The 27,650-nt window shown below is 41.8% G+C and overlaps 2 protein-coding genes across 4 annotated transcripts; both read right to left on the reverse strand.

Moving 5' to 3' along the window:
• Window positions 1–90: 90 nt before the first annotated feature.
• HTATSF1 (HIV-1 Tat specific factor 1) lies at window positions 91–16,892 on the reverse strand. 3 transcript variants are annotated; one of them, XM_030497450.2, is made up of 10 exons: window positions 16,540–16,892; window positions 12,697–12,901; window positions 12,334–12,381; window positions 10,668–10,822; window positions 9,552–9,715; window positions 8,551–8,650; window positions 7,950–8,039; window positions 7,336–7,473; window positions 6,744–6,951; window positions 91–125 (listed from the first exon to the last, which is right to left on the reverse strand). In XM_030497450.2, exons 1-10 carry the CDS (start codon window positions 16,717–16,719, stop codon window positions 106–108), a joined length of 1,308 nt encoding a protein of 435 aa, XP_030353310.1. In that variant the 5' UTR covers window positions 16,720–16,892; the 3' UTR covers window positions 91–105. The 3 variants fall into 3 exon arrangements, with proteins under 3 accessions (XP_030353310.1, XP_030353308.1, XP_030353307.1); XM_030497448.2 differs by lacking the exon at window positions 91–125 and adding an exon at window positions 2,798–6,246; XM_030497447.2 differs by lacking the exon at window positions 91–125 and having other exon boundaries at window positions 2,798–6,951.
• Window positions 16,893–17,777: 885 nt separating this feature from the next.
• On the reverse strand, window positions 17,778–27,355 carry BRS3 (bombesin receptor subtype 3). Its single transcript, XM_030497451.1, has 3 exons — window positions 26,757–27,355; window positions 23,752–24,103; window positions 17,778–23,196 (listed from the first exon to the last, which is right to left on the reverse strand). Exons 1-3 carry the CDS (start codon window positions 27,185–27,187, stop codon window positions 22,789–22,791), a joined length of 1,191 nt encoding a protein of 396 aa, XP_030353311.1. The 5' UTR covers window positions 27,188–27,355; the 3' UTR covers window positions 17,778–22,788.
• Between the last annotated feature and the right edge of the window lie 295 nt (window positions 27,356–27,650).

Raw genomic sequence — 27,650 nt, forward strand, 5'->3', positions numbered from 1 at the left:
CTCCTACCTTAACTCACTGTCAGAAGCGGTGTCACACCAGTGGGGTTTTCCAGATGTGGGATGCTCATGCTGTGTCCAGCAGTTTGGGATCCTTCCCCCAGCAGGCTAAGTGCACTCTGCAGTGACTGCAGGAGGAGACAAGCAGCGTTCATGAACTCCTTACATGCTTTCTAGCCTCTAGCTGCGAGTGAACTAGGCGTTTCCTTCAGCCCATCTGCTAAGAATGCATGAAATGCACTCCAACGAGTCAACCGGGTTAGGAGGTTTCAGGAATGAGGAAAACAGGACTGTAAGCAGGGGTTGTTTTTTTATGACAATGTGTACACAATAAAGAAGACAGCGTCTGGACTTCAGAAGAGTTTACACTAAGACGATAAATAAGTCATGGCAGAGAACCAAACTTGGCCAGGATCAGAAAGAACTTTCCTATGCCAGGTTACAGCATATTAAGTAACTACAAATGTCCACAAGAAGGAAAAGATCACCTTGTCTCCATCCCAGATAAACGGGATAACCAATTCTCATTCTCCTTTTTGCTGGATCTGTTTAAATGACTGAAGAAATCTTCAGAAAATAAAAACGTCCTCCTTGTTCTGCAGGGGCTGTAGCAAGAAAGAGAGAGTTTGAGGATTTTCTGCAGGAAGTTTACCAAAGTTACCCAATTGCAGCCATTCAAGAAATCATGAAATGGTTTGTGTTGGAAGGGACCTTAAATCTTACCCAGTTCTAACCCCTGCCACGGGCAGGGACACCTTCCACTAGAGCAGGTTGCTCCAAGCCCCTGTGTCCAACCTGGCCTTGAACACTGCCAGGGATGGGGCAGCCACAGCTTCTCTGGGCACCCTGTGCCAGCGCCTCAGCACCCTCACAGGGAAGAGCTTCTGCCTCAGAGCTCATCTCAGTCTCCCCTCTGGCAGGTTAAAGCCATTCCCCTTGGCCTGTCCCTACAGGCCCTTGTCCAAAGCCCCTCTCCAGGTTTCTTGTCAGACCATTTAGGTCTTGTAAATGCTGAATCAGGGTGAAATCTGCCAGTCTCAGATGGAAAAATACATCAGGGATTGAGAGTCACCAAACTGGTAGAAACATTATGTCTTTCATGCAGTAGCTTAAGAGTTTGTTTACTCACCCAGAAAGTAGAGGAGCACAACCCTATTCCCTCTGCCTAAACACACATGAATCCGCCCTCTGCCATCTCCCAGAACTTAACCATGAGGCTCGAAGATTTCCTGGGATGGTGCTTTTATTGACACACGCTTTGCATAAGCACATTTCCACTGTGAGACAGGCTGGATTCCATCTATCAGCAGGGCCAAGCGCCCTTAACATCTTCATCATTCATTCTTTGAATCAATCTAAACTGTTTCACACATAAGATTTCTTCCGCTAAAGCTTTTCAAGGCCTCGTTTAATAATTCCCTCTAAGTTAAAGCACTTGTGTATCGGATGGCATCAGTTGAAAGCTCATAGGTGAGCACCTCAAAGAACTATTGGGTGAAAATGGGATTATCATCCCTGTTCCTTTGTAGTATAGGAACTAAACCAACCAATTTCCAGAGCTTTTAAGCGCTCTGTGTCAAGCCTTGAAGAAAAAAAACCATTAAAATCTTAATTTCTGAGAACAAAAATTGAAATTCTGCTTGTCCTTAACAAAGAAAACCCCCAAATTCCACAATATCACCTGTAACTACGGTGTCTGCAGATGTTCCTCCTGCTCCTTCTATCTTCACTCAGGATCCGTTCACACAGCAATCCAGACTGAAGTCTAATAAAAGAGCCATACAGAGGGAGCAAATACCATGTCCCACCATAGAATCACAGAATAGTTTGGGTTGGAAAGGACCTTAAGATCATCCAGTTCCAACCCCCTGCCATAGGTTCCAACCCTCAACATAGACCATGTTGCCCAAGGCTCTCTCCAGCCTGGCCTTGAACACTGCCAGGGATGGGGCAGCCACAGCTTCTCTGGGCACCCTGTGCCAGCGCCTCAGCACCCTCACAGGGAACAACTTCTTCCTTATATCTAACCTGAACTTCCCCTGTTTCAGTTTGAACCCATCACCCCTTGTCCTATCACTACACTCCCTGACGAAGAGTCCCCCTCCAGCATCCTTGTAGGCCCCTTCAGACCCTGGAAGGCTGCTATCATGAACACTTACAGTTCCAGCAACACATGTACTGGCCTCCAGTCGGGAAGCTCTGGCATGTTAACACCCAGGCTTTAATAAACTGAAGTCACTGTGCACCAAATGCGATGGTACCTTTGACTGAGGGGAAAAAAAGACAAATACATGATCTCAAAACTAATGAGAAAAGACTTGTTTTGTTCATGAGTTTGTTTATTAAAAAGGTAGTATAAAACACAACCCCTTTAAGAAACAAAATTGAAGACAAATCAAGGGATTCTCAGATGCTCTCACAGGTTGATATTACTCCAAGATGATTTAAGTGCTGGTTTTCTAAAGGATAAATGAAAATGAGCAATTTATGGAAAGAAAAAAAAACCTGTCAGAAAAATTCCAAGTCAACTTCTTGAACAGTTTAATCTAACAATAGACTTTCATGTTACAGAATGAGCAAAAAACAAACCCAATTTGCTGCAAAGGAGTTTGTAATCCTATAAATAGTTTACAGAACTTTCAGAGCCTCCTCACAGGAAGACTTCAAGCCTTGTATAATGAGCACTAAAATACACACAAGTCAAATCAACACAAGCCCACAACGTCCAGAATTCATGTCTCATACTGCAGTATGTTTCCTCACATTCAGAAAGAAAAAGACGACTTTAAAATCCAGTTTACATCTGTAGATATGGTGGGGTTTATTTAGAATTCATTTGGGTTACACAGGTCAAGAATTCAGGGGTTGAATATCCATTTTCCTGGCATATTTAAAGGTAAGTATGGGTTTCTAGTAAGCATCCAATACCTTTAAGTTTCCTCAAGTGACTGAAGCTAAGGATTTGGGGGTGTAAATAGAGGTTAGCCTTAACTGAATAACGTCTAGGACATGTCTTAGCTAAAATGCACTGCATTTACCATCCTAAGGATTTTAAGTGAATTGCAATCCTTATACAAACAGTAAGTTGTACAAGGGACTGAAATTCAATTAAAAAAAGAAGTAATTCAAAAAGTCAGCAGGAGAAAACAGATAAAACATTTTGATGCAAAATGAAACTAATTCTCTCTTTACAGCTGGACAGGAACATTCGAGAACCTGCTACAACTTATGTGCCTTTTCGTTCCCAGATGTCTACCTTGGCCATGCTCCTCTCATACTTGTAACTGTACAGTTCCCTCACCAGCAAACCACTAAATAGCACCGGAAAGCCAACTACTACTACATGTTGAAGCTAAGCAACTGATTTTGTATGACATGGTGAAGAAAGTGATTCTCTCTGCTGAATTATGCTGAAGCATCGCTTAATACTCTTTTCCTGCTGTTATACTTAGGTGGCTTCCCATCCATTTTGTTACACTGTGTGAATTAGCGGAAACAGCTATTTCTGTAGTTCAAAACTGAGCAACACCAGTTTTGGTTCAAGGTGCTGCTAGTTACTGTTATCAGGATATACAGAGGGAAGGAGACAGCTTTCCTTAAAACGAACCTCTCACCATCATCCTCGGGATGAAGGAACATGCAGTACACTGGAACACTGGAATGGAGACTAAGGAAAAGGAGAAACTGAGCAAAAAGATTGATTTTGTCCCTTCTCATGAGCAAGGCAAGTCATTAGAAAGCACTTTTAATTAAGGAATATAGGGAAAATTGTATTGGGATTTCCACTTCTTCCCAATTCATTTCTGCTGCTGCTCAGCCAGAAAAATGTAAGTTTAAAAAGCAACTCAGCTTGTTCAGCTTCAGATTTGTTCAAGTTTGGTATTAACCATCACTGTTCTATAATACAAGGTTCCCATAATCATACTTCAAAATAGTATTTTGTGAAAATGTTTAATTCAGGTTCAGATTTATAAAACTTGGCATCACTTAAAAAACAGGGCAACATCAGAAGAATTTGGTCTCAATGAGTGTGCTGAAAAGAAAGTCAGAGCTGCATTAACTTCTCCATAGACTAATAAATGCCTCAAGAACTTAATGAATAGTTTAGAAAAATAGATTTTTACATTTTACTGGGGAATAACAGAGGTAGACAAAAGGAAAATACCTGTTTGAGTGTAATACCACTTCAGAACAACATATCTGCATGGAAAAAGAGCTTTTATTTCCTTACAAATCCTAGTTAACAGGAAAGCATTTGGTCTCGGTCTGAGTGGGTGCTCTACTTCAGTGGGAGGGCTAGAGGACACGGTGAGAACACTACCACCACGTTGGACTTTTGAAGGAAGCCAATCGAATTTGTACATCAAATTTGGAGAGAGGAAGGTTACTGCACATAGAATGGTTCTTTATTATCCAAAGTCTTGTTTCAAACACTAACACTAACCTTATTTTCATATCTGATACCATGATAAGGCTTCATAGGACTGTACAATTTTATACATTTGTCAGTAAGTTTCCCTGTACCTGTTGCAATTCCACTGGAAAACAAGTGATTTAACTGTGTAGAGTGTTATATGACTAGGCTCTCAAAAAAACCCCTAACAAAACACAAGAGCAACAGATCTAAAGCCTGGAGTCTAGAAGCTGGAAGGCAAAAAAGGAGCACTGAAAGCAATACCCACCACACTACATCACACTCTTCATATGCAGAAACTTCCAGCCCTCAAAGGTCTGTGGGGCTTATTACTAATAAAAATAACTAAGGCAGAAGCAACACAACCCAGAGATGTAACGTGAATATGCCACTGGGTGCAATACAAACCAGGCAGTACTTCAGATGCCCTGAATTGTTCAAAATACCTGCTTTGCTGAAATTCACACTTGTAAAGATGAGAAAATGGACTTTCTTAGCTGGCAACAGTCACAACTCTTCTTTAGAATGTAACCCAATGTTGGAAATTCATCATACCAGCTTATAATAAGCCCCCAGGCTTTTAAATCCTGAATTCAAATATCATCTCTGTTGTAAGACCAGGTATTTTGTCATGAAAAGATGCAATTCATATCCTCAGTGGCAAGTGTTAATTTAGATGCTCTGGTTGGCATAGCTACCCATATGTATTGATTACATATTAAAACAAGAACAAGAAGAAAACCAAAACCAAAACCCAAAACCAAGAGAACAAACCAAACTTAAAATATCATACAGACTTCTGAGAAAGAACATAGATGGGAATCTCTGAGCACAAAGTTTGAACACACCAATTTTCAGAGTATTCTGAATACTTGAGGGTGGAAAGACAAGAATTAGCATCTATGGGTTCTTGTATATTCATATTCATTCTTTCATTCATATTAATCCAATATGAATTAAAAAAAAACCTCAAAATATCCTCCTTAAAAATGCACACTTGTCACCATCCCTATAAAGAACATGCTAGGAATTTAGCACCAATGTTTTAATTGTTTGGTGCCTAAATCCATCTTCTTTTACCCTTAGGTATCAAAATAATGGGATTTTAAACTAAGAATGACTATGCCCAAAATGTCTCTCCCCCATCAAGTTATTTTTACTAAGATATCTAAAGTTAGAATGTCTCCTAAATCCTGCGTTTGGGAATATTTCTAAGAGGGCTAAGCATTTGCTTTTTCCATAGAAAAGAATAGTATTTGAAAGCACATTTTCAAGTATTCTAACTTTTGCACAACAAACTGTAGTTCAAGTTGCCAAAAGCCTTTAAATTTTATGAAATATGGGAGATCATTCCCACTCTGAAGAGCTAAAGCAAAACACTGAAGAGAACTCACCAATCTAACGAAGTTCAATGAAAGCTTTTACTCTAATGTTAAAGCAAAAACTAAACAAAGTCAACACATCAATCAAAAGCCTATTTTGCATACCTACTGCATACAGACCATGAGAGTTTAAGATCAGTCTTATTTCACTATGGCCTAGAATGTGTGTGCTCGTGCATTTCTAGCCTCCTTGACTAATTCCAGCCTCAACAGAAGATCTAAGCATCAACTGAAAATCAAAAGAGGGGAAATAAAATGTCATTTACTGAATGCTGTGATTTAATTATCTATCTTCACTCAGTTTGCCTTATGTTGGCTATGGCAAAATTGTTTTCCACTTCCTTTAAGTTTGTTACTTGGTACTACTCTTATCATTCACTACTTAAGGCATATCCAATGCATTCACCCTGTACTGTATCACAGCATCTGTTCCATCAAATGATCCAGAGCACTCTGGAAAAGAAGTTAAGGGTAAGATACTGAGTTCCAAGGGCTACAGGAAAATTAGCAGTATAATCCACAAATCTTGTAATAGCTTTGCATTACTTCAGTTACATATAGTTACATAAACTTAAGGGTTGGAACATATTCTACACTTACATCATGAAACACTGACAAGCATAGTTAGAACAAAAGAAGCCTGATGAGTTTTACTGCATTCTTGGCAACTTGAGTTACCTTACCTGAACAGCCAATTAATACAAACTTTTAGAACCTGATTAAATACTGCTTTTAATGAAAACTTCAAAGCACACAGTTGATGACATTCTAATATGCATATATTCATATGAATATTGTCTGCAGTCACCCTGAAGAAAGGGACAAACTCAAACATCACCCTAAAACCCATGCTTTCAGAAAGCATTAAAGATGTTATGTATCTGCTTCAACATCACTGCCTGCAAGGCTGCTGTCTGTAGAGGGAGCACCATCTTCATTAATGCCCTCACCATTATTCTCCCTCTTCTGGGCTTCAGCATTTACATCCTCCTTAGATGTGTCATTAACATTTGAAGATTGTCTGCCCTCAGGCAGTTTAACACTACTTGTTGCAGAATCCGAATCAGATGCCGTTTGCTGCTCCTTTGCATCAGGATCCTCTAGGAATGATCCCCACACCTTGAGCCTTTCTTCCCTTTCTCTTGCAGTCTCCTCCACCTATTAAAGGTAAGTTTATACACATCATTACTAAGTCATTCCTGTAACAATGAATATTTACACAAAGTTATACAAACATTTATACTGCAGCGGTATCTCAAGCCCTGCTGACTGTGAACTAGTGATCTGTACATGCAGTACATGCAGTGACTGATCCTCTAGGATGACATCTCCAACACACCATTTTTAGCATCAAACAGGTCCTTCACATTTTTGCTAAACTGAATAATTAAGGATGAATTTTTGGAGACACACTAGCAGTAAAGGAGAAGCAAGGCAGGGTAGGGGAAGAGTATGGGGCTGAGAACACCGAGCACTTCTCAAATTGAAACAGGTTTGCAGTTTGGAAGAAGTATTTGATAAAATAGGACCATGAAAGGCTACCTGATAATCCGTTACACCATCCCATGTTTCAGCACTGAGCTGACGGCCACCAAACCACCTTCCATTTAGAGTCAGCTTGCACAGATCAGCTTCTGTAGGTTCTTTGAAGGACACAGAAGCCACGCCATCAGGGTGTCGCTGTAAGGAGAGACAACTTTGGTTTAATAGTTTAAGTAGTGAATTTATCCAACATCTTTTAGCCTGTGTTACAAAATCAACCTGGATACAGCTCCATCCTAATGATACAGAATCGTGTTTGGAAAATCCGGTTTGCAAGTTTATGCATCTTGTTCTATTTGCAGGCAGAACAGACTTTCTGAACACAGAAGACAACCGTTTCAGCTACTTCAGCTACAAATAAATGGATTTATAAACTTTCAGACTTGTGACATATATCCAAGTTATTGGGAAGAGTTAAAGTTTGCCTTCACATTGGGTGAAATAGAATAGAAACTCATTTCCAAAACAGCTGATTTTAAAATACTGAAAGATTAGGTCAAGTTTCCATAAAACAAAGACACAAACCAATTAAATGCTCCACTCATATTTAAAGAATCCTGAACGTTTTGCACATTTAAACATTGTGCCAACACAACATGTAAAAAAATACCTACATCAAATATAAGAACCTTCTTTACTTGACCAAACTTTTCACACTCTGTCCGCAGATCTTCTCTGATTTCATTTAGCACTAAGGGATCCTCCTGCAATGCAATCACACAGCTTAAATTCAACAGAAACACTTTCTTCTCTCAGCATTATTTTGGCTCGATCGCCGATGGAAGACATCTCCCATCTATTAAAAGTTCATCAATTTAGTCTTGTGATGCTGTCTTTTCAAAGCCACTTGGGAATTGGCAGACAGCCCTTATGTGAATTTAATAAACGCTACTTATTAATAAGGTTATTTTGTGCCAGTTTCTCCCTTCTAACATACTGGTTACTCCTCTTTCCATCCCAGAGAGTACTGTCACTATACACACAGTGAAAAAGGCCAACTTGAAAAAACACAGCCATACCAACCTCTTTTTTCTTGCTTTTTGGAAATAGATGAATGAATTTCAAGCAGATGCTTGGCACAGGAAAAAAACCTGCCCAAACTAAGTTTAATTTTGCTCTCATCTGCTTAGATGAGATCTGCTGAAATTCTTAGAGCAGAAAGTTCAACATTAACAACAACAGCACAACCTACAGCAGCAAACTGCACCTTCCTACCTCAAAGTCCTTTGGGTGGAACATATTCCTGATAATAACGATGCGTTCATGTCGCATCCGAGTTGCACCATCTTTCTTCTCCGGCCTCCAATCCAGCTGTCTAATGAAATGAAGCAACAGTAAGAAGATATTGTTGCGGCTCTCTTCAGTTTCTACAAGTATTTGTTGGAAAAAAATCATTAATTTCTTGAAATACAGCAACTAAAACACGTATTTTGACACAGAGTTAAGTTATTCTTCTGAAAAAAGCAGTTAAGCATCCAGTTTTATCACTTCTACAAAGCAGTTGAGGTTTTAAGGTACTTAAATGTTCACAGAGGAATGAATATAAATTATTCATAGAATCCCAGACTGGTTTGTGTTGGAAGGGACCTTAAAGCTCCTCCAGTTCCAACCCCTGCCACGGGCAGGGACACCTTCCACTAGAGCAGGTTGCTCCAAGCCCCTGTGTCCAACCTGGCCTTGAACACTGCCAGGGATGGGGCAGCCACAGCTTCTCTGGGCACCCTGTGCCAGCGCCTCAGCACCCTCACAGGGAAGAACTTCTTCCTTATATGTAACCTAAATATATATAAACATATATTTTAGTATTTGCTCCTATGGAAGCCAGCATCTCTTGCCCCTTGCAAGTAGTAAAGTATGGTTAGAAACAATGTGGACAGAGTGTTTTTACCTCCTAAAAGTCCAAATACCATGTCAGGCCTTGCACACTCTCACACACTGAGCTAAAAACCCAACAACTTTTACCTCCCTGGAGTTGTAATGCTTTCTTCTAGATCTGCAAGGACCTTGGTTCCCTATATAGGATGTTAATGTGTCAATCATTATGTCAACATTTAATTTAGGAGTTCCTCCCCTTCAAATGGGTATTTTTTAATCTAGTTTGCTCAGGTGAGACTTCACTTTCTGCATAACTCTTAGCATTGCATTCCAAAGAAAGCAGCTCTTTACTAATAGCCTTAGAATTCAAGCAATATTTTACTGAAATAAGAAATACAAACTTCTGCTGTTGAGACAACTTCTTCTTGTAGTCTTTACATTTCTTCTTCTTTTTGCTTGCATCATACTCCCCCTTCAGTTGAAACTTTGCAACTTCCACATGCAATTTATAGCCTCTAATTTCTGCCTCATCCAGAAGTCTCAGTGCAAGTTGAACTGATTCTCTCTATTTGAAGATGAAACAGAGCACAAGCTTTAAAGCACGTAGCACAGTCAAATTATTCCAATCACATTTAGTTCAGAATATTGTGCTAAGAATCAATTTCCTGTCACTCTAAACCATAATGCCATATCTCTTCCAAGGCTCTTGACATGCAGCTAGCTGGCAATGCTTTCTTTATCAAAACCCAGTATTTCTTCACCACTGTTATAGCAATGTCCTGGTTTCAGGACAAGCAGATTAATGCTCCCAAAAGCAACTGCATACATTTCATTCAAATATGTCATAGAAGTTAATCTGCAGTGCTTAAGCAAGCTGATGAAGTCCTTTAAAATGGAGACTGTCTTTATACCTGTGGACTCAAGAGCCCCAACTACTAAAAGTACAGAAATAGCAGAGACTACAATGCAGCTGCTTTAGCACTGCCTGGTGCTTTCTGCAGCATTAAAGCACATTGCACGTGCAAGCAGTGACTTTCCAGATTATTCACAAATAAAACACATGAAAGAAACAGTCCTGCAGCCTGAACTTCTATAGGTTAATACAGAATGCAAGAACAGTTCTGAACCTAACCAGTTCTCAACCAGTATTTACTCAGCTATGGGATTACATTATGTTTCTCCCTGTCTCATTATTTTTGTATTCTTCACCATATAGTGGCAGATTTTCAAAGTAAAAGGTTAAGAAGTCCTTCATTTCATCCCATAATCAGTAGCACCCAAGATAGGAACATGTAGAGACATGTTCAGCAGGTATTATGGACATTTCCAGGGGTAGGGTAGGGATGAATTAAGAGGAAACGAATGACGAGCAAAAGCAGGTAAGTGGCATTTCTGAAATAAATCTGTAAAACAGACCCTTAAATCATAAGATGTAGAATCTTCTGAGTATGATTCTGAAACAGTGGTCATAAGTATCTTCAATGGGAAGGAGAACTGCATGGCAGTGCACCACTGACCTTTAGATAGCAACACAGACCATCTCCTTTAAGATTTCCTTCCTTATCTTTGTACAATTTGATTTTGTGTTCTTCTGTCTGAGGATCTCGCATAATGATGCCACATTTTGACATGACTTGTATAAATTCATCTTTTGTAATGTCTGGAGGTAAACCTGCAAAATCGATTCAAACAGAAGGCTTCAGTATGTTCAATTGCTTTTTAAAACCTCACCAGAACAAAAACCCCACAGTATTTATTTAAATGAAAGATCTCAAGGACAAAGCTTTACATACACCATAAGAAACAACTGCCTTTGGGACAAGTATTTGTGGTATTACTTTTAAAACATTACTTCCTACTAGTGTTTTGATAATCCTTCTACTTTTTAATAGGTGGAACATACAGTAACATCATTGTGCTCCCCAATACACACACCTAGAGCTGTAGTGTTGTACACTATACTGACACTGCAGTGGACACAATGGCCTATGCTAGCATAACTATAATGCCCGAGTTTCAAGTTCTACTGCACCTCTAGAGACAAAATAACCACCCAACCTATAACCAGATGACTATTTTTCTTCATCCACAAATTTAACAAGAAAAGGAGCTGATAATGTATGGAGTTTTTAAAATCTGGACTTTGAATTGAGGACAAGAGAAAAAACCAAAATGGATAAAATTATGAGCACATTCCATGCTAGTCTGGCCTGGATGAGGATTTTTGACAATTTAAGTGTGTGTATTTTTATGACAGCTCAGAACCACCAAATGTACCTTTGTGTATGCACCTAAAGATAGCACCTGACATCCAGAACAGGGAGAAAAATACCACAGTAAATGCACAAATAGTTTCATCTGAGCTTCCCCATTTACTGCTCATTCTATTTGCATCTTTTTTTTTGGTCCGTGCTATTTCCTCCTTCTTACCTAATAATTTAACGATGTATTTATTAAATCAAGCAAAAATAGAATCCCAGACTGGTTTGTGTTGGAAGAGACCTTAAAGCTCATCCAGCTCCAAGCCCCTGCCACGGGCAGGGACACCTTCCACTAGAGCAGGTTGCTCCAAGCCCCTGTGTCCAACCTGGCCTTGAACACTGCCAGGGATGGGGCAGCCACAGCTTCTCTGGGCACCCTGTGCCAGCGCCTCAGCACCCTCACAGGGAAGAGCTTCTGCCTCAGAGCTCATCTCAGTCTCCCCTCTGGCAGGTTAAAGCCATTCCCCTTGTCCTGTCCCTACAGGCCCTTATCCAAAGCCCCTCTCCAGCTTTCTTGTCATCCCTTTTAGGTATTAAAATATTCAGTGATGCATATAATCAATGCACTATCTTATTATAAACTTGTTCTCATTATCCTATTCCTTAGATGCTCACAGAAACCGTTCTTCTTGGTGGTAGCTTACTTGAAAGAAATTAGTGTCTTGGCTGACACTAATATCTCCCAGAATAATAATAGCTCCCAGAATATCACATTTAAAAGATAAAAGCATGGAGTATGTCCCTTATATTAACTTTCCCACATCTGCAATTTAAAGGTCACAAAGACATTATACATTCAGAAACATAAGGTTAATTAACTTGCAAGTGGCAGACTGACTAGATAGTATTAGAAGTCAGTGAGACATACATGAGTCTCTTATTATCTTTAGCTCAAACTATGTAAAGAAACAGTATTACTTACCAGTCACATAAACGTTTGTGTTTCTATCTTCTTCAACATGAAACCATCCTAAAAACAAAGAGTTTTAATTCAGTTATGCCAATATATTAAACATGGGAGCACACACTGATGTTCCCATTCCATCTGATTTCTTTTTCTGCTTCTAATGGAAAAAGCTCTGAACATGCCTTAATTTGCCTTTTTTCCACCATGTATATGGGCTCAGGAGGACACCTGTGAAGTACCACACAATTTTAAAGCCATTCTGGAAACTTTCAGAACAACCCATATCTTTGCTGCACACGGAACACCAAACAGTTGCCCGTTTCCAGTCAGTACTATATAAGCTGCAGCCTACACAGAGGGAAACCCTTTGTCACTTACCTGGCTCAAGCTTCCGTTTTTCTGCTTTTTGCTTTGCATCTGTTTGCTGTGGTCCTTTCTCATTTGCTGATGGTTGTGTTCCTGATGTCTTAGAACTTACTGGTTGCTTACTTTCAGTTGCTGTGCCAGAAGCAGATGAGCTGTCTGTATCGTCTGCATTGAAGCCATAGTTGGCATGATACGTTGCCAGGAAATCTTCTGTTATCTGAAAAGAAATTAGGAAAGTGAATCCAAATGTTTGAAGAACTACAAATTCAGGTTTGTAAGGGGTTTAATGGTAGGTAGAGGATGGTCAGTTTTTAATCTGTCAGCACAGAAAGTAACAGTATTTGAAATCATCTTTGTAAAGCCACAAGAACAACCAGCTCAGGCATTACCTGAACTACACTGACATACGAATTCCATACAGCACACAAAGTTTTTAAGCAAACATTTCACAAGTTCTGCCTTTTTTCAAGCGAAGTTTTCTGCTTGGCTGAATTGGATTTACGTGAAGGACAGAAACCAAGCACTCCAGACCATGTGGAAGAGATAAAGTGACACTGATAGTGAGCCAACAACTTCTCCACAGATGATGAATGACTGACATTCGTAGGCATCTGCCTTTTCATAGAAACATTTTCTCTGATGAAATATGTTTGTGTTGATAGGCAATAAATACTGCACTTCCAGACGTATCTGAACACACTGTTTGTAAGGGTGTACACTCTGTATCCTACTAATTGATAAATAACTCTCTTGCTCCTTTCTAGAGACTGTATTTGGACATAATACAACAGTAGTGAATATCTATCTTGCACAGACCAAAACCAAAAACACCCCATAAATTACACCCAGTATTTCCAGCCAGGCAGATTTTAATACTAACCATTAGCAATAACATGGAAAGAGATAATACATCATAGCTGCTTTTGCAAGATCACTGCACTGTGAAGTTACACACACTGAAATGATTTATTCCCAAAGCTGAGCCTTAACCTTTGAAAACGGTACCTAATCCTGACCTGTGCTGCACTTGCTTCATCTGTATCAACAGGGAACAAAACTTACTGTCACTGAGCTATTGTAAGAGTGGCACAACAGAGAGAAGTAGGTGCCAACGATAATGATGCAAGCTTGTATCTGCCATACTGATTTGACGCTTGATGTTTCGACTCTAAGCTTTTGGCTCCTTTTACAGACATGACATAATGTCAAGAGAAAAAGAGCTCTTCACTTTTAGTGGAGAAAAGAAGGCTCTTGCGCTCTAACCGAGTTCATTATACTTGACACTAGCAATCTTAGCAAAGCCTTCGTTTCCCAGTTGATGAAATCAAGAGATTTAAGAAGCTTTTAAAGTTTCTGGTGAACAATATTATTCATGTTCATCAGAGAACCTACTGATGAATTAGTGATTAAACCTGCAACAACTAAGCACCTTCCTGCAGCAGTATTATTTCTCAACTTCAGTGGGGAACCACAACCTCATGTAAAGCCCCATTTATCCTAAGCATATTATCTACCATGGACTGACAAATTTTGCCAGTCAGTAACAGAGACTTTTTTTCCCATAATATGCTATCATCCTACCATGTATGCTAACTACTTCAATTGAAAATGTGTTTTTGCAGGCATAAAGGAATTTATATATGTAGAAAGGCTTTTATTGGAACTTATGTCACATGGAAAACAAGCACTCACAGAATTTCTTACTTGGGGCTTCAATCCAGTTCTGGTGGAGAACATCAGAGAAAGAGACCAGTTCTATCTCCGCAGCTGGACAGTTTGGGGCAATTAAGCTTACAGGAAAAGAAATACAATACTGAGGGACATGCTGGCATGTAATTAACTACTGGTCACACTGAAATGGAAAGGAATAGATTAACCAAATGAAGAACAGATACCCTGCGCTTCCAGATGACATCCAGTGTGGTTTTTCATAGCAAGTGCTGAAGGAAGACAGATGAATTCAACATGTGATTTTGCGCTATATCTGTGAACGATTAGAAGAAGTTGGTATCCATCCATATAGTACCATTGAAAGAAAAATCATTAAATAATACATGAAGTTGCCATCACTTTTGGTAAATATTTGACTGTCTCCAATCTTTCCTGAGGAATGTTGACAGTGAATGCCATTAACTTTTCGCACTGCTTTTAGATCAGCTGTAGTAGAAGTTCAGCTCTATTCCCAAAGCAGAGCAGCAGTGCAATACTAGTCTGGAGATGATGCTTATTTAGACCAGTCAGACTATTTCAATCTTTTGTCAGAGAACAGAGGTAAGGGATTTTATTACTGCTCATGGAGCAGAGATAGGACTCCAACTTTTAGCTCCTGCAGTCTCTTAAGTCTATTTTGATAAAACATTCTGTTGTATAATCATCAGCAAAATGAAGTAACCCGAGATAACACATCTAGCTCCATTGATGGATCTATGACACATAGTGCTTCACAACGACTCTTCATCAACTTCTACTATACATCATGTCCACTAATAAACTTTGCTGTTCCTATATAACCTGTCCAACCCTTAACATTATCTCCTCTCCGTGAGAGGAATTTGAGATAGGAAAGGCACTTGGGAAAGGCCTGAGAAGAAGAGATAAAAAAGAGGGGAAGGAACAGGGAGGTTGGAACTAGATGATCTTTAAGGCCCCTTCCAACCCAAACCATTCTGACTCTATGCAAAGTTACTGTGCTCACTGGATAAAGTCCTCCACAGAGAGCCAGGGGTACTCAGTTCCCCACTGCTCCACTTGGTGAGTCTGGATTTTCCACATGTTTTTATCCCTCCGTAAGCCATCTGCTACACGGACACCTCACTAGGTTTACACACATGTAAACCTGGCACTACAGGCTTCATTCTCACTCACATTCCCTGAACTGCAATGAACTCAGAGTCCCAAATAAGAACTGGCGCATTTATCAAGCATATGCTATAAAATGTCTTAAAACTTCTAAATTAAGTAACTGCCCTTGTTCATTGGTATTAGTAACAAATCTATTATATCACTCATAGATCAGCAGATTGGCTCAACACCTTACATCTACGTTCCCTCGCACCTTGAAGAACCAGGTTGTTACAGTAAGTTCATTTTTTATACTGAAGTGTTTAGTAACAAAATCAAGATGAAAAACTGTAATGTATTTCCATTCCCTGGAAGGCCTTTAAACTACATCTGGAACTGGATTCTGGAACTAGATCTTTAAGGTCCCTTCCACCGTTAACCATTCTGAACAACACTTATTTTTCAAGATCTAAGGAGAGGGAAGGAGATATCTCTACACATGCATCGTTTTCAGATAATAATAGAAGAGGAATATACTGCTCCATTTTCATTCATACCTTGTAACAGGCTAGTTCACAGAAAGACAAAGATCAGGGGTTGGAACTAGATGATCTTAAAGCCCTTTCCAACCCATTCTGTGAGTCTATGATTCTATGATCACCACAGCTCCAGCGATAAAGAAACCCAAACATATCAAAGGCAGAACCGATTCACTGATGCCCATAGATGTAACTGTGACCTTATGCCAGGCCCCAGCAGCTCCACAGCCCCCCAGCCAAGGAGAAAACCCAACCTACAGCTCCTCACAACACAAGAGCAGCGAGCAGCCGGGAGGTTACAGACGGAGGCAGCGCTGCCGTGGGTTCTGCCTATAAAAACCAGACTTCCAGCACTACAGATTTAGCAACAGACACATTTAGCTGAGCCAGACGAGCGAGACAGCTCCGTGGTGGAGGCCCCGCATCAGCCGTTCCTCACTCCCACCCCTCCGCGGGGAATCCTGGGCACGCCACGGGGGGACGGCGGCGGGAGGGAGCGGGCCGCGGCCCGGCGGGGAGGCCGCGCCGCACCCACCTTGGGGAACCAGGCCTTCTTCTCCCGGTCCCACTCGTAGGCAGCTCCATCGGCCGGGTCCACGTAGGTGAAGGGGTCGGACTCGGACTCGCCCTCGCCGCCGGGCTCGGGCTTGGCGTCGTACTGCTGCTGGAGCTGCAGCTGCCGGTAGAACTCCTCGTTCCCGTCCTCACCGCTCATCCTGGCCCGTTCAGCGGAGACCGGAGACACCCGCACCGGGCCGAGGCAACCCGCACCGCCGCCTGAGGCGCCCGCTCGGCCCGCCCCTGTGAGCGGCGGGGCCGGGGAGCGGCGGGTCCCCGCGGCCGGTGACCGCACCGGAGCCCCGCAGCGCGCAGCTGCGGAAGCGGCGCCCCCCCAACCACCGGCGGGGGTTTGACTTTCCTCCCGCCTCCATCCATGCCGCAGCCACTCAGCTGCGGGCTGGTTCGTGACGTAGAGGGCGGCGCAGCCAATGGGAAGGAGGGCGGGCGGGAGGGAGAGGTTGTTGCCGGGCTCAGGGGCGGGGTTTGCCTTCCCGCCTCGGGGCGGGCCGCGGCCATGGCGCGGGGCGGGCGCGGACAAAGGCGGCTTCGTGTCCCGCAGCGGCCCTGCCCCTTCTCCTCAGGCTCTGTTGCACCATAGGCACGGCCCAGGTGTAAGGGCGGCTGAGGTACTAAGCTTAAAGTCTGTTCCCGGCCTGCTGTGGGCAGGGGGCCGTGCCCGGGTGGGCCCCGTGTGGTACAATCAAAGGCAGCAGTGCTTTATCCTCTTGTGCCTTGGACACCCCTAATGCTGCCCAGAGAAGCTGTGGCTGCCCCATCCCTGGCAGTGTTCAAGGCCAGGTTGGACACAGGGGCTTGGAGCAACCTGCTCTAGTGGAAGGTGTCCCTGCCCGTGGCAGGGTTTGGAACTGGATGAGCTTTAAGGTCCTTTCCAACCCAAATCACTCCATGACATGTGTCTGCTTCCACAGGACTGGGCTGTGACAGGCTGAGGGCATCCAGCTACGGTGGCTGTGTTCCCTTTGGAAGGGGTTGATGTCTTGGTGCAAGGGATAAGGCTTGTCTTAAATGTTGAGTTGCTTTGCGTTAGTGAAGCCTGCAATTAGTTATTAATCACTGTAGTGCCCTGCCTGTGGATACTTAAAATTCAGATCAGTTCTATTAAAAGACCTTCATTCAGTGCCATCTAGTGGTTTTTCACAGTGCAGTCCAGACAGCATTGCATCAAACCCAAATTGAATTGCTAAAGTAGTATGTATTTCAAAGTATTTTTATTCAGAAGGCGAAGAAGCACACTGCTTAGGCTTTGCTTTGCAAAATTGAACGTAGAGCTATAAACCCCAGGTATTAAAACAGTGCACGTATTCTAAATGAACAGCTAAGCTGGCTGAGGCTGGTTACCAGTGGCAAAGCAATTTTGCCACTCAGAAATGAAAATTGCCTTCAGTCCAGAAGCTTTCTGGAAATGAGTATTCCAGGAACGAATGTATCGTAATTGTCACACAGATTGGAATGATCATAAAGTCAAAAGCACAGTGCTGAGCTTTGTAAGGAGAGACCAACATCAGCTAACTGCCTGCTCAACAGACCATCAGGTGGAATTGCTGGGGATATAAATATAGACTTGTAGGAACCTTTGGCTGTTGCACAAACAACATCCATCCTAGTTAATGGCATCTTTCATGCTTCAAGAGTTTTGTCTTGGCAGGGCTATTACGATAGTTGTCCAAAGATTGTTTTGTGATCACTTATAAACTGACAGCTTCAGAGGCGTTTGCATTAGCTCTCAAATAGGTACTGGGTTTTGGTGAGGAGTATGAGAGTCTTAACATAAACTGTGCTTACTTATAAAAATTGCAGTTGGGTATATTTTGGAATTAAGATAATCGCAGCCTTAAACATTGTAAGAGCGATGCAATTTAAGTCTGAAACTGCTTATTTGTTTTTGGCAGGGTTTTTGGCATCAATAACCTGAGTAAATGCAGTGATGTCTGTGCACATAGTACAGATTTCCCTAGTGTGCACTAGGGCACTGTCCTGGGAAACAGGAGATCCAGTTTTAGTCTCAGGTTCCAGTTTTAGTCTCAATCCGATGGAAGTGGGAGCTTGCTTGTGTGCAGCAGGGTTGGTGCATGGTAAACCTGCTCTGCACACTTCAGCGTAGCGATGAGGACAAACTGCCTCAGATCCCCTCACACCTTCCACAGATAACAGCACGCGCGATGGCAGCTCCTGCAGCACAGCTTCTTACCGTGTCACCACCATCTGTTCTCTTCCTCTTCAGTGACCCAGCTCAGGGAGCTGATTCGGCTGGGAACTCATCGTTTTTGTTGGTCAGGACAGCTTTCCTTTCAATCGCATCCTTGACACGGCATAATTCATGGCTGCACAAGCATTGCTGCTGCAAGCTGCGTGTTGTGGGGATGGTGTGAAGAGCTCAAATGTTACACAGCTCACATCGGGCTAAGCTGTCAAGAAATGGCGTTTTAAATCCTGATAAAACGTCTGAAAGTGAATATTAAAAGGAAACATTAGCACGAAGACTTTTATCTGTGTCTGACTGTGACAAGAGGTTTATCAGAGCTGATTGTTGGTCTAGAAGTACCACCTACTGCAGGTAACAATCCTGCTTTTCATAAAGTGGTGTTTTGCTATTAGAGGGGAACCAGCAATTCACTAGGTAATAATTAGGTAAAGAGTTAGCACTCTTTCCTTACATTGCTTTGTTATGTTAAACTAAGGAGGCAGTAACCAGTGATTAAGTACAGAGAGGTTACTCCTCTTCTTTGTAACTCTTCTTTTGGGTTTCCATGGGGCTGGAGCCTGTAGCTGTTACACAGATCAGTGAGAGTGAAGAGGAGTCTTCACAGTGTGAAGAAAGACAGCACCAGACCCAGATGTGCCAAAAATTCAATGCCCTTCCCTATGCTGACAAAGGAAATTCCACAAATAGGTTCACCTTGCACTGAGGGGACCATCTGTGGCAGAACCCATGATCTAACGCTGATTAGAGCCTTAATTGGAAGTAACACTGATTGATTGAAATAGGTAAGTGCTGTAGCTATGTGTAACTTTAGCTTATTCTTGAGGTTTATAGCAGAAACACACGAGTGTGTCAGCAGGCAAGCCTCATTGAACTGTGTAAAATAAAGCAGTACTTCCTATGAGTGCAGGAGGGCGAGCTTTAATAGTGAGCACAAATTAAAGTACTGATACTAAAGCTGCTGCTAAGGTGAATGTTAATTGTGTTACATTAACACAAGCTCTTAATGTGTATGTCTCATCCACAAAAGAAACTATAAGAAAGGTACATCCTAGAAATCATGTTTACTCACTCCTTAAGACTCCCCATGAACGAGACCTTTGATGGAATCTTGGCTTTCAGTAGTTTGTGCCTTTTTTTCTACCTAGTCTTTCGTTGTGGATATAAATAGTAAAACACTAATTATTCGTGCCAGTTCTTTGCTAAATAACACTCAATATTTCTGTAAATGGATATTATTCCCATATGCTCTTATGGAATTACACTCGTATTACCTAGGGGTAGAAGAACTGGGGTTTGGAACACTGAGAAAGATTGCAAAGGAAACAGCTCTTTTCCCCTAAATCCAGTTATGGTAACGTGGAGACATTTTATGGCTATTATATTGGGGGAATAGATGGAATGAATCATACCAGGTTGTTTAGCTAAAAATAAATGTTGACCAGAATATCACTCCAGTACATGTCATTTGAGTGTACAGAATTATAAAAGCATAAAGTATACAGCATAGTTAACTTCTGGCTTGAAATATTGCCAGTCTTTAACCAAAACATGTGCAGCCTCTAGCAGGAACATCAGCTTTGTAACAAGAGCTATTAGCAATAGATAGGCTAACCGCTTAGAGGACAAGCAAAAAGTAGCTGCATGCAAACCTAGAGTGGTGAATTAGGAAACTGGGGGGTTTAAAGGCTACCGTGAGGTGTAGCCAAGGATTTTACAGTGGGAAGTTTGGTCTCCAACAGAGCTAAACTGTGAAGTCCAGGAACATGTGGCAGGTTTGTTTTCCACAGGCTGTAAGAAGCTAGAATAAAAGGACTGTAATGGTGGTTGATTTTTCTTCTGTTTAGAATTCCCTATAGGAAGACCCAGGAAGATAGACGTAGGTTCAGAAGTGTTTAGGCTTGTTTCCTTATTTCAGTCTCACCCTGCAGCCCCATTAAGACAAAAAGAGAAAGGGAAGAGACCACTGCGTTATGTTTGCTGTGTTTGTACATAGCTCACTACCAGAGAATGTGTTATATTAAGACAAAGAAAGTAAAATAAGGTATCCTGAGTCTGTTTAACCATGAACTGTGTTTCTGTGCTGTTCTATTTCCATTCCAGTGGTCAAGAAAAGGGAGAATCCATTTAAAAACTAGTGCTCGTAGCCTTGCAGCTTGTAACATGAAAAGCGTAGTAAAATAAGGCCAGGCCTGATGAGATTAAAGTGGACTGTCATGAAACTTCTTTAAGATGATGACAGAGGTTGAATTCCAATGCCCTTGGGATTTATAGTTTGGGCTTATTATTCTGATTAGGGCAGTCAACAGAGAGAGACTGCAAATATGTTTTCTCCTCCTGCAATGAACTCAAATCCTGAGGCATGGCTGGATGGGTTTCCAGCCGTGTGTTGGAGGCTCTGTGCAGCTGGAGGGCTTTTGTGTCTTCAAGGGTTAGTTAAAATTGAAACTTCTTTAACTCCCAGCACTATTTTGTTTTTATTCCTATGTTGCAGCCTCTCTTCTATACCTTAATGCACAAATTCTTGGTTTGAGATATAAGTTCCTGAGTTTAAGCAATGGAAAATCTATTGGGTTTTCTACCACCAACACTCACAGAGCAACATTTTGGTTCAGGGTACACAAAATCCATAAAAATAAGTGTTAGTTAATGTTTTTTGTAATGGGGGGTGGGAATTCTTGCCTCCTGTATTCCCTGATGGGAAGACAGTCCGTGCCAGCAGCACTGCTGAGCTTTTTAGGGGTGCACAGGCTGCCCATGATAGGCTCTCACTGACTTGCCTCTGCGTGCAGAGCCATAACATGAGTGGATTTGGGATTAGAAAACCTATCTCATAAAGACAGTCTGTCCTAATATGAAAAAGGGATCCTGCTTGAACAACTTGAAGAATAGAAAATCAGTACAATAGAAAAATCCAGCCCTCCCAGCATGCTTGAAAATGTGCAGATCACTTAGATATGACCACATACACTACAGCAGGAGTGGATCTGTGGAGGTGAATGGTTAGTCTGACCCCCACACACTGTACACTTTTGGGGGCTTTACCTCAAACTCACTCTTGTCTGGTTCTGTGGACACAGTTTCATCTGAGGGAAATCCAGGTTGTGCACTCAAGGTGACTCTGGGAGACAGAGCAGAGTAAGGCAGGAGGGCATGTTTGAGCAGTTCGCTTCGGAAGTGCACTGTAAATCCAAATAGAACTTTAATACAGATCCACCCCAATTTCTTGATGTTAAATCACTAGAACAATAAAGAATGCTGCACTGTTGAGATGCTTTACCCATAGATCGCAAAGAATATTACAAGTATGGTTAAAGATGATTATAGCTTTCTCAGAGAGATGATCACTGGCTGGTCCCCTTGACTTCCTTAGGAACTGAGAAGGGAATCTCTTTACACCGCAGTCAGTTCTTATCCAGAGATACAAAGTAAAGCACTGTCAGAGCAAAGGCTAGTGTAGATCTGGCCCATAATGCTTATTCTTCTTTTACTACACCGTACCACAAACCTTTGCTTTCTTTCATTTTAGTGTGCCTTTTGATGAGTTTAGCAATTTTTAACATTCAGGACAACAAAAATAAACCAGAAATCTTCTTGGTTGTTGGTGTTAGGACCATAGGTGGCTTTGCTTGCTTGCTGTGGATGCAAGTACTTGACAGAGGGAGCTCTCAGTCACAAGTCAAAGAACAAGTCACCAAGAACAAAACCATCCTCGCAAACAGTTCTTGCACCAACTCTGCTGCCTCCTGTCCTGCCCAGTCCAGGAATTCCAGCTGGGGATCCATGGCCATGCTTAGGAACATGAACAATCCCTTTGAGCTTATGCTGGGAAGTTCAGCTGGTGCAGCTTCTTCTCCCACACAGTTTGATTTCTTTATTGTACATTTAAAAACCCCAACTCCTGATGAAAACTCTGTCATAGCCAGGCACCTCCTTCCAGGATCCCAGTAGTGAGGGCTTGATTGCAAAGCTCAGTTTCTATCCTCCTTCATCCCAGACGGACTAAACACTTTCCTCTTCCTTCGTGATGCTGTAATCTGTTAGCAGTGTCACACTGATTTCTGAGCCACACGTGCTGCCCGTGATGGACGGGGCTCTGGTCGGTGTGTTACTGTGGGTAGCGCTGGGAGGCTTTGAACGAAGCTTTGCCTTGCAGCACGAGACTTGCTTTTTAAAGTGTTGCCTGAAACTTTTACTCAGCCAATAGAGAGCAAAAGGATTGATGCAGGAATTGCTGAAGGCCAAGGCACGGGAAAATATAGTAGCTATCAGATGAAAGGTGGAAGCATCGACAGAAGCGTGGTATGTGAAAGAGCGGTATAGGTAGAGGATGTGGTTGGGCAGCCAGCAGAAGGCAAACAAAGCAACAAGCACCAGCACTGTTTTTGCAACTCTCTTGCGGGATTCAATCTAGGAGAAAATGATGCACATCTGGTGTTAGTAGCAATTAGTTACATGGGTTTATGTAGTTGGGGCTCATTTTCAAAGGGGCCTAAAAACCGAAATCCGTTAGGGACCAAAAAAAGCAAAATGGAAAAAAAAAACCCCAACAAAACACCAAAATCAAAAACTAAATCGAGAAACCAATGGAAAAATAAATCTATATATTTAACAACATGTTTCTACACATTCCCTTTCCATTATAAATCACATGCCAAGCTCCTCTAGACTAGGATTTACAAGTACAATAGTTAATGTGTCAGCTCACATGGATGAGGTCTCTGTTTACATTGCAACACATGAACTCCTGAGTTTAATGTGGCCATAACAAAGCAAATCAAAGCCCATCCCTCTTTAGGAGAGCACACACACTCACAACTTAATGAGTCATGAGCACGTGCAGAATGGAGTTTGGATTGCTAATATGGGCTGAGTTTATGGAGCATTTAACTCCCATTATCAGGTAAAGGTTTTGTACTCAAGACTTCAGACTTAATCACACTTTAATGCTTGATCATAGCTTACCTGCTTACGGGCATGACCGTGTTCTTCTGCTGGCATGTTGGAGGTGCTTTTATATAAAGTTCTGGCGATAAGAAAATAGTAGACAGAAATGACAGCTAAGGGTATAATATAGAACACTAAGAAGCAAACCAGGGAGTGAGCTTCCTGGAGGATCTTCTCAGATACAGGATAAGGAGCACATGCCTCAAAAGTTACATTCTTCTCGGGGTTGCTGAAAGAATAGAGATCTGAGAAAACAGCCTCTGGGATAGCAAATATCATGGAGACGATCCACACGCAGCCCGCTTTACAGCAGGTCTTCAGGAGCGCATCTGAAGTCTGCAGTTCCAAGGGCTTAACGATGGCTCTGTACCTAAAACCAACCAACACCATGGTCAGAAGGAACACAGAAATAATGCAAGCACGGACAGTGCAAACTTGAGGATAAACCATCCCTGTTCTTGCTAAGCCAAGGGGGGGAGAATCATCTTGGAAATGAAAACAGGTAGTAGCTCTTTGTAATTAAGATGGAAATGTAGAAGCTAATTTTAAGCATGTATTTTAATGAATTGGCTGGCAGGACTTGTCATTAAAGCCTTCCTAAGTAAAGATGACTTCTAAGTTTGGATCAGGATCAGTAAAGGCAGTCATCTCTCCTATGTTTATGATGCTGCCTAGAAAGGTAAATGAGGGAATTAGCATGTAAAACTATTAAGAGATTAACTATTTTATCAGTACATGAAACCAAGGATGAAGACCCTTCCTTTCTCCCATGATCTTAAGATCCCAGCTGAGCGCAGTGATCTGACTCAAAGTAATGCGCCAGTACTCATTCATATTTATAAAACAGGAGCTAACACTGCTGTTGATTCATGGCTGCGATCCTGCAGCATGTGGCCTGAGTCAGACGTATGAGAAAAATGTGGGTAAATCGATGGATGTGTGAAAATCTGTGTGGAAATGGGATGTGGGAGAAGATCCGACTGCCATGAAGGTGGCTGAAGCACAGGAAATGATACCCTGCTCCCAAAATATCAGGGACTCTTGGTGATGTAGAAAGAAGAGACCCCTCCAGGGACACAAGGCTGGCATGAAAGGAAAGGCAGTGAAAAAGGATCCAGAGGCTGGGACAGCTTGGTTGTACCATTTTGCACAACCTGAGGATCTGCTCTTTTTCTCCTCTAGGCAAATTTAACTAGAAAACTGCAAGCTGGACTGCTATTTACCAAATACATACTGGTTTTATTGACTTCGAGCTCTTCTAGCATACTGGAACATGATAGCCTGGCATTGTGCACGACTCATGTTCTCACTAAGTTTACCATACAGTTACCCTGTGAAAATGCAGCATAGAGTATTTACATAACAGCTACCATGAAGAATTAACTATCTAAATGATAGAATTCTAGAATAGTTGGGGTTGAAAGGGACCTTTAAAGGCCATCTAGTCCATGATCGATTCTGAATTGATGCCATACAGGACCAAGACCTTGCAGCTATGCTGTATAGTTCATTGGAAGCATCAGCTTAATATTCAGCAGTAGTTAAAAAACCCCACACCAAACCCTAAAGAAGCAGCAAAAAAGCAAAATGTTAGGAATTATTAGGAAAAAAAAAAATGAAGAGAAAAAGAAACTATTGAGCAGTTATCTGTATCTCTGGTCCATGCAACTCTTGAACACCGTGTGCTGCTCTGCAAACCTTAACTCAAAAAATCCCATAGTAAGGGTGGAATATATATATAACATGAATAGCCTGGAGAGATTGGTAGGGATCATCACTGTCTCTTCTGGCGCAAGAGCCAGGGTCATCAAATGAAGCCAAAGCATAGTACGAAGAAGGAGTTGTTTATGCAACAGGCAGTGAAACTCAATGCTAAACAAGTACAAGAAGAGGCTGAACAAGGATCTGCAAGAGAAATCCATTGAGGTTATTAAATAGACAGAAACCACATTTGCTCTGAAGGTGATCTGAAGGCTTAGGGTGTAAGTGTAATGTTGGACAGTGATTTTTATTCTTCCTATGTGTCTTTTGTGGTCCTTACACTGAGGGCTGGTATTGGCCTCCATGGACCCTTGGTCTCACCCAGTGTGGCCATTCCTGTGCTGGCTGATGTTTTTAGGAGTACAATAACAGTAGCATTGATTAAACTCTGCACTTGCTATTAGATACAATCCACAGTTGCTGGCATACAAGATGGAAGTCTTTTTCTCTCTTAATATTACATTTTATTTCAGGTTTCTCTGCTCCTTGACATGCTAATGCTGATTGAACTGAAATCTCATCTTAGATTTGTTCATTCAGGAAGGAAGTGCATGGCCAAGCAGTCAGACGGGAGCACTGACCCCAACTAACAGAGGTCTCATCATCACCTAAGTTTAATTTCAGGACCTCTGGGCTGAAGAATCTCTGGAAGAGATAAAAGAACTATAAGAGACAATACTTCAAATGTGTCACATCACACTAAGCCCTCATCAAGCTGCAAATTAGCGTAGTGGTGCAGTAACCATCAGATCTTGAGAGTCATCTGTTTGCTCCCCAATCTGTTCTCTGTTTTCCTTTGGCTTGCTAGCCCCACATGTCAATCTTTTATGTCACAGGATTTAAAGCCTCGCTGAGTGCACAGGACAAAGGATTTCCACTCAGTCATTTTCAGATTTGTTTTTCATCTTCCCTGACTGCTTTAGTGCACCACTAGATAGCACCAATCCACTGTCTTATCCATGCATTAAGCCATTTCCCTTTTCTGTACAATTGAGGAAAAAAACCCCACAGTACTGTACTTCAAGCTAATAAAAGGGCAGAAGACTTTAAGAGCCTTTCTCACTTCACTCCATTAAAAAGAACTGCTCCAAGTTTTCTAACACACATGTTAAAATGAAATGGTAGAATGGTTGATTTTGGGGTTTGTTGGTTTTTGGTCTGTTACAATTAAAAAATGCACTAACTGGTCATTTCTGCTCTTTTATTCATTTCTAGCTTCACAGCAGAGGTATCTCCTGGCAAATGAGTTGCATCAGACCCACCTGTCAGCACTGAGAACAGTCAGGGTAAACACTGAGACTCCAACTGAGGTTAGCTGGATGAAAGACAGCAGCTTGCACCCGATCCTTCCGAAGAGCCAGGTATCCACGATGTACCTTGTTGCATCTATAGGCACACAAGTCAATAAAAGCAGTAGGTCTCCAAACGCCAGGCTGGTGATGAAGATGTTTGGAACCGTCTGCATGGATTTAATCTTGAAAAACACTTTGATGAGTATTGCATTTCCAAGGAGCCCCACGGAAATGATCACTGAGTATGTAATATAAATGGTGCACAGTATTTCTAATCCTGGGAAGGAGTCTTCAGTCCATTTTTCAGTTGTGGTTTCGTTATCAATGATTGATTTCAGCTCTGTACCATCTGTAGATGCACACAAAGTCTGATTAGCTGAAGGCGAGTATACTTGAGACATCTCTTTAACTGCTTCTTCTCCCCAGGCTGGACTTAAATTGATCACAACATTAACGTTTAGCTTCCAGCGTATCGGCAAGAGAAAGACACAGATTTGTGGCTGACATTAAGATTCCCGTTGCACATTAACTACTTTCATCCCCTTCTGGGTCTCAAAACATGCCTAGGAGAAATGCACACGGATCTTGTTCTGAACTGTGTAGGAGGTGGAGAATTTTGTTATTGGCTTTTCAGCTGGTGGAGCAGAGAGGGAGGAGGAAAGGAGAGAAGTGGAGTTTCTTTAAAGATTTTAGCTGAAATGATGTTTTTTCTTGGAAGTGTCTGGCAAGTACATATTGTGATTACTGCAGCACTAGGGTTTGCATCGATCGCAAAGGTTTGTGAAAATCTTTCAGGATATTCTAAGAAGGAAATAAAAGGAAAACCTGAAATAGTTTTCTCAGAAGTACAGGTGAGCATAGAAT

The sequence above is a fragment of the Strigops habroptila genome, chromosome 9 (assembly GCF_004027225.2).
Source record: "Strigops habroptila isolate Jane chromosome 9, bStrHab1.2.pri, whole genome shotgun sequence".
NCBI classification, from domain to species: Eukaryota; Metazoa; Chordata; class Aves; order Psittaciformes; family Psittacidae; genus Strigops; species Strigops habroptila.

Coding starts and splice junctions, on each gene's coding strand:
- HTATSF1 (XM_030497447.2), bottom strand. CDS start 16,719: ATGAGCGGTGAGGACGGGAACGAGGAGTTCTACCGGCAGCTGCAGCTC. Junction 12,382..12,696: donor AAAACGGAAGCTTGAGCCAG/GTAAGTGACAAA, acceptor CTTTGTTTTTAG/GATGGTTTCATGTTGAAGAA. Junction 9,716..10,667: donor GTCTGTGTTGCTATCTAAAG/GTCAGTGGTGCA, acceptor ATCTTCAAATAG/AGAGAATCAGTTCAACTTGC.
- BRS3 (XM_030497451.1), bottom strand. CDS start 27,187: ATGTCTCAAGTATACTCGCCTTCAGCTAATCAGACTTTGTGTGCATCT. Junction 24,104..26,756: donor ACTGTTCTCAGTGCTGACAG/GTGGGTCTGATG, acceptor GGTTGGTTTTAG/GTACAGAGCCATCGTTAAGC. Junction 23,197..23,751: donor ACGGTCATGCCCGTAAGCAG/GTAAGCTATGAT, acceptor ATTTTCTCCTAG/ATTGAATCCCGCAAGAGAGT.